At 28.9% G+C, this 11,269-nt stretch overlaps 1 protein-coding gene across 3 annotated transcripts; it reads left to right on the top strand.

The window, feature by feature from the left end:
• The first annotated feature begins 1,218 nt into the window (after nt 1-1,218).
• LOC108747009 (aquaporin AQPAn.G-like) lies at nt 1,219-9,327 on the top strand. 3 transcript variants are annotated; one of them, XM_018484213.1, is made up of 6 exons: nt 1,219-1,497; nt 6,131-6,388; nt 7,237-7,521; nt 7,931-8,140; nt 8,884-8,971; nt 9,045-9,327. In XM_018484213.1, exons 2-5 carry the CDS (start codon nt 6,131-6,133, stop codon nt 8,920-8,922), a joined length of 792 nt encoding a protein of 263 aa, XP_018339715.1. In that variant the 5' UTR covers nt 1,219-1,497; the 3' UTR covers nt 8,923-8,971; nt 9,045-9,327. The 3 variants fall into 3 exon arrangements, with proteins under 3 accessions (XP_018339715.1, XP_018339713.1, XP_018339714.1); XM_018484211.1 differs by lacking the exon at nt 8,884-8,971; XM_018484212.1 differs by lacking the exon at nt 9,045-9,327 and having other exon boundaries at nt 8,884-9,023.
• The last annotated feature ends 1,942 nt before the right edge of the window (nt 9,328-11,269 follow it).

Raw genomic sequence — 11,269 nt, 5'->3', positions numbered from 1 at the left:
CGTCGCGCTTAGGTGCTCTCCCCTTCGTTATGCATCGCGTGCATCGCAAGGAAGTACCGTTGAAACCGTACTTTCCTTTTCCTACCGGGAAAATACCATTTCCGATTACACGTCTCAGGAAAGGTATGATCGAAATAATGCTAAAGGCAAAAAGGCTACTTGCTACCGCAAAAACTGCGCCGTGTCGTTCCGCATCTCCGCTGAAAATCATTTAGAATGTCTAAACATTTACATTTACATATGTATTCTGATTTATGTTTACTGATTAATGCAAAAATATCTAGTTATATTAAAATATTATACGGTACTTTGTATTTTCGATCGGTTCAGATTTTTAAATATTTCAGGCGATGTGATCATTTTTAAAACGAGTTTCGCTTCTTTCTTTTCTAACTTCCTTAAGCGATTGTATTTCACAATGGACCGATGAAAAAGATTGTGAACGCAAAGGCCAAGAGGTGAATCGGAAATAAGCCTGAATAAAAAACAAACTGTTTTGTATTGCGTAGTCTCTCCAGAGGAAAAAATCGAACAATTTTACATTTCAAAAAGTATTCTAGATTAAAATATACTCACAACAGATAAGTATTTAAATAAAATTTTCTTGAAATTTAAAGAGATCTCGTTACTCAGGATTTGATATTTATTTAATTATTTTCTAAAATTGAAGTTTCCATTCACAATTATCTTATCATCGTTACAAACATAATGTTTTCGTAGATAATAATTTTATCGATGTCATCGTTTTACTGCGAAAGATAAACAAATTTTATTTTTTTAATAACTACAGATAATAATTTTTACATTTATGTGAATCATTCTTTTAAATATACTTCTAACTTTTTGTGTATTCAAAATTAATTTTATTTAAATAGAATTTTAAAGTTTTCTGTCAGAAACTTTTTATATTCTTAACATCCAGGTTTTTTTGATCGCGAATATCTTGCTTAAATTATTCCTCAAGAGAATTTAAAAAAATTTTTTATTTTATATGAAATCTATCTTGAAGCTGAGATCATTGACTGTAATTTTATCGGCACGTTTCCGGAAGTATGTCCTCGTGCAGTAAACCTCTATTTATCAAAACGTGTATGTACATATATATTTTACGCATGGACTCGTTGTTTGTGTTCATGCACTCGCCACTTTTAACCGTGATATCCCTACTACTTTGCTGTTCGCCTGCCGGTAGAGTTACTTGTACGGATACCTATCTACGTGAGGCCCGATCGGCCCGAGAGCCCAGCTTGCGACAGTTGTCGCTCGGTCGCTCTCAAGGAGTCATCTCGGTTTCGTTGGTTCCTAAAGGACTTTTTTGTAATAGAATAGAATAAAGGATTCTTTTAAATAAAACAATTTTCGAAGGCATCTCAAAGGACTCGAAAAAATTATCAAATAATATTTTACGCACTTTCAAGTACTTGTCAAAGGGGAAGCTGTCAACAAGACTAGAGAAAATTTATTAATCAATTGCACGTGTTAGTTCCAGATTTCGAGGTGAGTGAATGTTTATTCATCATTTTTAACTTTATTATTTATGTTTATTATTTATTTTTTATTATATATTTATATTTATAATATTTATTTTATTTATGATATATTTATTCAATTTAGTCATGGGATAAATCTTTAATATGTATAATAAAGAAATATAATAAAAACTATATATATATATACTATATACATATAAAATTGTTAAAATTAAGAATACATAAAAACACATATGCTAAATGAGTCAGTTTCTCTTTTTTTAGATACTGACTAACTTTAACGTGTGTTATTTAATTTATCTAACTTTAGTGTTATTTTACATATTTAACATATTATACATAAAACATCACATAATTTGCTTTGATATAAATAATAATAAACATATAAGACAAATTTTTCATATCAAAGAAGCATATCTAAATCATAATTTTGACTGCCTTTCAAAGTCTAAAGCACAAATTGTGTTACGTTAGACGCAGAATGAAACGTTTGCAATTCGAATCAAACTAGCATTTAACGCGACGTACGTATGCCAATCATGGTCTCTTCTGGTAAATACGTGACGTTCATATGAACGTCTCAGCTATTTTCTCTATTTTATCGTGTTGTTTTCACAAAAGTCATGCACCATGTTTCTCCATTACTTTTAGTATCTCCACCATCAATAAATACTCATGTCTCATAGGTTTTAATTTTGAAAGGAAAAATCACCAATTGATATTAGTAAAAAAATATTAATCGTTATATAAATTACATATCCTTTGCAAAAGGAATTTATTTTATTAATAAATTATTAAATGAATAATTCAACTTTAATCAATTGGCTATACCAATTCTAATTGTTGTGTAAATTAGAACATTTTTGAAATAAATGTAAACAATTGAATTTAATTAAGGGTTAAATAAAAAATACGATAAAAATTTAATTGAAACTTTGATCTCGTAAATAAGGATGAAAAATCGAGATATAAATAAAAATTTATGTAATAAAATTATATAAATATAATTTGTGTGTGCGCGCGTGTGTGTCTATACACATATATACACACATACATAAATGATCAAAAAAATGATTTAAAAATTAAATTTAAAATTGATTGGAAATTAATTATATAAATTATGTAAACAATTTATAACAATTATGCAATAATTTGTATGTACTGAAAGAATAATTTGAAAATTAAACTTAAATCTGTCTGGAAAAAAATTAAAACTGATACATTTAATAATTTTAATACAAATTTAATTTTTAAAATGTCCTAAATTCCAAGATAAAATTCCATTAATTTAATTTAAGCCAAATTAAGCCTTCACCGATTAACGATACAACGAAAAAGCTATTATAGCTTCAGCTTAAAGTGGAATGAGTGGATCACCAGTCGGACATGGTCAATCGTCAATCGATCCTTTAAAGGGATCGAGAAGAAATCTTACAGTGTCCACTGAAAAACAGAACGGAAAAATAAAATGAGTAGAGGGGAAAAATCCTGACAAGACCATATAGGGATAACGATCTCTCTAACGGTCACCGATAAATCACTGGAGGATCTAACGGGTGATTTATGCTTCCGAATCAACCGGTCTTCGCTTTCATGGAACGATCGGCAATCATAAAAGAACGAATCCACGATGAATTCTCAGATATGGTAGAACGGAGGGGGTTTTTTATTACCGCCAGGTGGAAGGCGATATCGATAATCGCACGGTAAAGGACTCTTTTTGTTCGCCATCTCGAATGTAGCGAAGCGTGTGAAAAGGAAGTCAAAAGGGGCGGTATGGAAGAATAGCAAAAACTTATAACAGAAAAACCGATGGAACGAGAACGGTTGGAAACTTTCGAGGTTTCGTTATCTATTTATAGTACATTCATGTTGCACCGTTTCTGTTATAGCAACCGTTTGATTGTTGACAGATGATTGAAATAATTGACACTGGGGCTGCATTCCAATGTTCATTGCCAATATTGAAAATCTTTAGTGTACGTAATATATACTATATATTTTCAGCACTAGCAATGAATATCGAAATACAACCTAAGAGATTGTTGTTATATGAAAAAATTTAAATATTTTACCATAAATTTTGAAGCGTTTACAATCGAGTCATAAAACATTTATATACGTGGAAAGAATAGAATTTTGTTAAAGTAAAATTTAACCAGATATATAGCTGAAAATAATTTTTTTAACCCATCAAAATAATTATGTGTTATAAAATATAAAACGCTCAAACATGATAATATTGTAAAAAGTTTTGACATTCTGTTAATTATCTTGAACGCCTAATTATTTTGATTGGTCAAACAAAATTATTTTTAAATTTATACCTATATTTCAAAAATTATTCTTTCCATATAGTCTTAAAAAGAAACTATAATTACATTATAATTATATTAAACAGATATAATTAGAATTAAAAAATACAAATTTAATTAAAAAGTAATAAAATTATATTTTTTAATATAAATTATACTAAATATAAATACACAATATTAAATAAATAAATAGCAACAAATATAAAACAATATAAAAATATGCAATTAATAATATAAACTGACATTACACGAATTGAGTGAACGAATTGATAGCACATCTCATAATATCTCTAAATTTAGATATTTTCCAATATAAAGACTAAAAGATATTTTCATCTAAAGTGGAATTTTTCAGAAAATTTTTTTAAGTAATCATTTGCATTTTTAAGTCATTTTTTTATTATTTTTTATTTATAGTAAAATTTCCATAACATTTAACGTGCAGAGAACTGCTAGCACAAATAAAATAATTGTTTAATGTATTACTGCGCAATTCGCGCCAACAACAACATGTTGTTTGCGGACTTGCGTTTTCCGTTTGAGTAAAGCTCGCAGTATAAATAAATACATTTATAAAAACATAAACTTCGCAATCGCATAATGATGACCAAATAAATGGAAGAAAAAATTAATACAAACGCAATAAGAAATAATGATTTGATTCAAACACAGAATTCCAGCGTACAGTCACACGCCTTTATATTAACGTGCGAATATAAACTGTACTTTTACAAGCCGGTCAAATTGCTAGTCTGGCGGAATTTATTAATTTAGTTAATAATGTCACCCAGATGAAATACATAAATAGCTACAGAAAGTCGCACGAAACTTTAGAAAATATGATGAACGATATATTGATACTCTTGAAAATTTGAGCTTAAAAAATAGTTTTGAAAATGAAAAACTTATTTTCAAATAAATCCGATTTCTTTTGGACCTACCAGACTTCATAACGGTACGATTTAGCAAATCAGCCGTATAAGCGACAAATAGTTTTATGACAGAGTTGGGCGGACGCGAAGGAAGAACAATCTCGGACTGTGACATCATCTGTAAGATCAGATCATCTCGGCTCACGACTTTAGTAATGACGCCTATATAATTACGTAATCCGCGTATCAAATGGAATTTTTGGAAGGCAACTCGATTGTCCCTGACGACGTTTGCTTAAAGCATTTATCGGGAAAATAAATCGTATGATGAACGAAATATAATGATGAATCATGAAAAAAGTTATAGCTCAGAAATAAATTTAAATAAGACATTAAAAACAAATCCAATTCCTTATTCTTTGTTCTAAAAAAGCTATTGATTTTTTTAAATTGTAATAGATAATAATAGTACAAAATTGTAATTGTAAATTATAGAATACATATACGGATATTTAAATAGATGAGCTTTCATTTCGATTGGAAAAGAAACGCGGCTGTTTTTAATTAAAAGGTCACCTACGCGCTACGTAGATGACGATCAGCGAGCTTTGGCGCGATTAGGTAATTCGAACCGATCGTTCGAGGTGAGGATGTGACGATCTACATACGTAATGCAGCCTGTCGAAGCTTTTGTCGCACTCGTAAACCATTGCGTCCTCGATCTACATCCACTCGCTGTCAATCAACGGAACCGCTAAACGTCGCTAAAGAAGAGTGTTAAAGCTCAAAAAGGAAGTCCATTCTAAATTTCAAACTCGTAAAATGCTTTCGCTTATTCATATACGTAATGATGATTGCAAATTAAATATCTTTCGTTTCTTGGAAACGTGCCAAATCTCAATTAAAAAAAAATCTGTGCTTATAACGATATAAGAACTACGTTCAGTTGTACATATAACCCTGAAATGATACTTACATTCTTTATATTGTTCTTTGGATATGTTGTAGAGCATAAAAAAATACTAGATCCATATTTTTTTATCTGCTTATCTCAAGGAAAAATCTTTTAAAAAATAACGATTTTTTTCATTTTTAGTATCTCCAAAACTATGAGATATATAAAATAATATTTGTAGTAACTTTTAATAACGGAGTATTGATATTTTGCACAAATGTCAAATTTTTTAAATTTACCTTCAGGAATTATTTCGATTTCTAACCTTGAGATAATCAGAAAAGAATCTAACATTTTTTTATGTTTTACAATTTACAACATATCTAAAGTTTATCAAAATTGATAAGTGGACAATTCTGACGGAATTCCCTTATAAGACTATATTAAATTTCTTTATTGTTTAAAGATAAACATTTTTATCCTATATTTTATATTCGAATAATATGTGTCTTTTTTATAACTTTGTTCTTAATTTTATTTTTTACTTACATATCTCAGATGGTGAATCTGAAGAACGCCTTGGGTGCTGATGAGCTTACCGATAAGAAGGTCGGTCTTCCTCGTGCTCTTCTGGCAGAATTTTTAGGCACCTTATTACTGAACTTCTTCGGCTGCGGTGCCGTGGTGACCGGAGATGTTGCCGCCATCAGCCTGGCCTTCGGTTTGACGGTAGCGTGCGCAATTCAAGGGATAGGACATGTCTCCGGAGGTCATATCAATCCGGCGGTCACGCTCGGTCTCGTCGTCATCGGGAAGGTAATGTTTTATATTAATATTCAATAGAAATTTTAGTATTTTTATTGAATAGTTTATTAATGTATATTAAATACGATAAAGAAAAACGGTCAAAGTTGGATGTTTCAAATAATACATTATGTATTATTTGAAACATCCAACTTTGACCGTTCTTGGCTTTCTTTATCGTATTTGATGTATTCACATCTACGGTCGTGTTTAAAATTCTTAAATTAATTATATTATTGAACTATTTTTGAATATTAATTTTATTGAACTTTAATATTATAAGTTTTTTTTTTAATAACACTTGTTCTATCTAAAATCTCTTTGTTCCTGAGTAGTCACCACAGTGACCTAAGTAGCTAGTTAAAGCGCGTCAATCTGATACGTTACATGCGTATCATACGTAAACTGAGAATTGTCTATTATTCTGCAAATGAAATCTATCCTAGAAGACTCTCAAGAATTTGATATCTCGCAATGAAAATCGATCATCTTCTAGAAATATCTATCCGGATATTCAAAACAAATTCTATAATAATTCTATTAATAAAAAATCAAATACCTGTCAATATTCTGTGTGTGTGTGAATTCTAGTATAGTAAACTTAATTATATAATTTAAAACTTAATTCAAATTACATAATTTACATAATTTAATTATATAATTAAATTATATAAATAATTCAGATAAAATTACATACCTATTAAATATAATATTCCTAATTATATATATAATTTATCAGATTATCAAAATTTATTCCCTCCTTCTTTTGCTTTAGTATTTTTTAACTTTTTCAGTATTTTTAAATCTTTTTCAGGTATATCTGTGAATTATAATTGAGTTAACAAGATTCTAATTCGCAGGTTCCAATTATTAGAGGCATTTTGTATGTTGTGGCGCAATGCGCGGGCGCTATCGCAGGTTCAGCGATTCTAAGGGCTCTCTCGAATGACAAACTAGAAGAATTTCTAGGCGTGGTGAAGCTTGCTGAAGGGATCACTCCAGTGCAAGGATTCGGTGTGGAATTCTTCCTTGCGTTGATCTTGGTGTTGGTAGTTTGCGGAGTATGCGATGCCGCTAAACCGGACAATAAAGCCATCACACCCCTCATAATTGGTGTGGCGGTCACTGTTGGTCATCTCGTCGGGGTAAGTACAATACTTTGATTCTGATCACAAAAACAGTTCCTAAGTCAATTTTTTACTTTGATTTTATATATATTAAAAAAATTTAATTTAATTAAATAACCTGACATGTCAAAATTGAATTAAATTATAATTTAGTTATTCTCTGATATAAAATTTATTTTGAAATCGTATATTCTAAAAAATCGTTATACAAGTTAGAATTTGTTTTGGAATTAATACCTTATTCCTACCCCTATAGCACAAAAGTTGCAACAATACTGCAACATTGCAGCAATATTGCTGCAAATTCTGTGCTATATAGATATATAATATATAATTCCTTAAAAGTTTTAAACAATAAAAGAAATTTATAAAAATTAATTCCGTTTTCGTAATTATTTTATATGTTTGTAACAATTTTAATAATTAGGTACCGCGAACGGGTGCGGGGATGAATCCGGCACGTTCGCTGGGTAGCGCCGTGGTGATGGGTGCTTTCAAAGATCACTGGGTATATTGGGTGGGTCCGATTATGGGCGGTATGGCCGGTGCACTCCTCTATGTGCATGCTATCGGACCCGCCAAGCAACCGGAAGCGCCCACCAGGACCTATGCCTCCGTCTCCACCGAGGAAAAAGAGGTATATTATCCACAAGAATGTAAGACCATTTTCAGACACAAATGAAAAATATTTTGCCAAGATCTTGTAATTTATTCTCAATTTCCTATAAATTTATTAAGTTTTAATTAATTTTTTAAAATATTTTTTAAAATATTTCTCAATTTCTGTAATAAATTTTCCAATCTTCTAAATAAGTTAATGAAAAAATATACATTCAATCATTTTTAGCAATTTTTCAAATTTTTAATAAGTTCTTAATTCAATAATTATTTAGTCAAATATTTTAAATTTCTCAATAAATAAAAATTAAATATTTAGATTAAGTTTTTTTCCGATTTTTTGTTTCAAATTGTAGTGTCTGAAGGTGGTTGACAAATATAATTTTTAGATATAATGTAAGTCTGGCATCTTCCTATGAATTAACAAGCATTTAATTCCGCATGAAAGACGCTGCACTGAAATACGCATTTAACTTTTCTTTTCTATATAAATAATATTATTTATAGAATTTTGATTTTTAATATGTATTAATTTTCCTATGATCTTCATAAATTAAAATAAAGTCAAAAAGAGAAAAATAATTGCCTAAAAATATTTTAAGAAACGATGGAACACAAGAGACAAATTTGCTTTTTGTAAAATTTTTACTCCGCATTCTTTCTTAATTCTGTCTAAAATCTAGCAATTGTTTTGCATTGTGCATCTGAATATACTATTTCTCGGGATAAGATTCTAAGCCCATGATCGTCTCTGCCCCACAGAGGTTCGAGTACATTGACAGCGGACGTGGCGGACTTTAAGATACGAAGATGCCCAGACATACAAGAACGATCTAGCGATTCGCCTATAGTATAGAATTTCCATTTTAAGAACATAAGAATAAAAAGAGAACAGCGAAAATGAAAACATCTTTATTTTACAGCTCCAGACTCTTAGCAACAGGAAAAACGTCAATCCCGCTTGATGCTTTAACCGACTCTAACCATCTTCTCCTGCCAACTCGCCAATCGCCTGTCTATGTGATAAGAACTATCAGACGACTCTTTTATACATACAAAACCGCAGGTGTATTTCAAAATTGAAATTAACAAAATTACACAGCTTATTGACAGAATGGTTTTAGAAAAACGTGATTCTAACGTCAATTTTTATTTAACATTGAAGATATATATATATATAGGACCATTTAAAGATATAAATATCCATATTTCGATCAACGTTTCGAAATAAAATGTATAATTTTTATGATACAATTAAATACAATTAAAAATCTTTTAAAAGTTCAGCGCAAAAAGTATTAACGTAACTTAAAAAGCTTTTGATGTTAAATAATTTGAAAAATCAATCAAATATAATCACAATAAGCATTAAACGCAGCTAAATTAATTAAGTCGAAAATGGATTTCTCAAGAAAATTTCTAACTTTATAAAATATTGGAGCGATAAGAGAGTCTCTGTCTTTGTCTACAATTTTGTGCCAATTTATCATAATATTTTTCATTGCACAAACTGAACTTTCAAAAATTTAATTATACAACATTCTCATATAGATCGTCCTGTAATCGCGAAAGATAAGAATGTGAAGAAAGCCAAAGAGATCGTCACAAAATATTTTACTTGCCGATATCTCATGCTGATATCTACATTGGGTGGCACAGTCATTTATTGCACAAGATTGCATTTTGATAACACCACTGATAATCGATCGACCTAACTTTCGGTTAAATTTTCCTACACTTCAATTAGTTATACTTGAAAAATCATGCAATTTGCATGTATAAAATAATTTCAGCAATTGACAGTGTACCATAATTATACTTCAACGAATGTGTTTCTATTAATTAATATAAAAACTCAAAATTTCCAAATGTTTCTGTAATTTATTTTTAAATATTTATCATTGTTCTCATTTCATATATTATATACGAACAAAATTTTCGAATCTTAAATCATTAATAATTTATTTAAGATTAATTACGATGTTGTAATACATTTCAATATTAAAAATTCAATCACAATTAAATTATCTATTTTAAAATAAATCATTATCTTTCCATTTGTTTAGTTATTTGCATATTTGGTGACTTTTCGATTATTTTGAAATCAATTAAAATTTAATATACTTATAGGTAATTTTGTTTCGAATTTTTTTGCCCACAATCATTGTAGATATACTTTCTAAAACATGTCGATACACAAAAGCTTATTTAAAAAATTTGTAAATTATTTGATTAAAAATCACTAATCTTTTATAAGTATATCGCAAAAATATTGCGTTTAATTTTCGTCAAATCATTGATAATCATGACTATTTTAATTCATCATATATTTTTTTTATACTGATAATAAAAACGTGCATTTCTTTCGTAAATAAAAATACTGCGTAATATACAAATATTTATGTGTCAATAAAAATCATTAGAGAATACATATATTGTATATTCATCGTAAATGACGTAAATATGAGTTATATGTAATGTGTTGTACGGAATAAAATATATAAGTTTTTATACAAATTGTTCTGATTATTATTATCTTCTCGTCATAAATAAAACACCATTATGATTATTATATCTATATTGTATGTATATAATTATTAATTAAATTCTTACCTTTCTTTCTCTCTTTGAACTATCTTGTTTGAATATTTGTTATTTGGAAGAGGATGGAATGGAGAACAGGCGCAATAAATATCGTGGTGGACTTTCTAACTTACACATTTTTGTATATTATTTCATATATGGTTCCAAATATCTTGCAGAATCGGATAACCTATCATTTAACATGTTATCGTTTTATTACAGTTTAACGAAATAAAACTGAATATGATTATTGTGAACATAATATATATCTATTATAGTTATCAGTTATATTCCAAACTTTGTTGGAAATATGTTGACTTATAGAATCAGAGTCCGTTGCACCAATAAGAAAATAAAAAAAAAAGGAAAAAATAAATTGTAATTATAATATCTACAATCATTCTAAATATAGTAGCACAAAAAAGAATTAATTTAATTGTAGATTAAACAGATCACTTTTTTTTGTTAAGTCATGTTAATTTTAATCGATTCTAAAAGTTAATTAAATCAATTAAGGGTCGATTGTTCCGCGTTTTGCTAAATTTTACCTGTTAGATAAATTTGG

Source organism: Trachymyrmex septentrionalis, unplaced genomic scaffold (genome assembly GCF_001594115.1).
Source record: "Trachymyrmex septentrionalis isolate Tsep2-gDNA-1 unplaced genomic scaffold, Tsep1.0 scaffold19, whole genome shotgun sequence".
Taxonomy (NCBI): domain Eukaryota; kingdom Metazoa; phylum Arthropoda; class Insecta; order Hymenoptera; family Formicidae; genus Trachymyrmex; species Trachymyrmex septentrionalis.
This window is presented reverse-complemented; position numbering and strand designations above follow the sequence as displayed.

Bases quoted from the DNA above. Each gene is read 5' to 3' on its own strand.
- LOC108747009 (XM_018484211.1), top strand. From the start codon at position 6,131: ATGGTGAATCTGAAGAACGCCTTGGGTGCTGATGAGCTTACCGATAAG. The intron at 6,389-7,236 runs GTAATGTTTTAT...TCTAATTCGCAG, and splicing joins GTCTCGTCGTCATCGGGAAG to GTTCCAATTATTAGAGGCAT. The intron at 7,522-7,930 runs GTAAGTACAATA...TTTAATAATTAG, and splicing joins CTGTTGGTCATCTCGTCGGG to GTACCGCGAACGGGTGCGGG.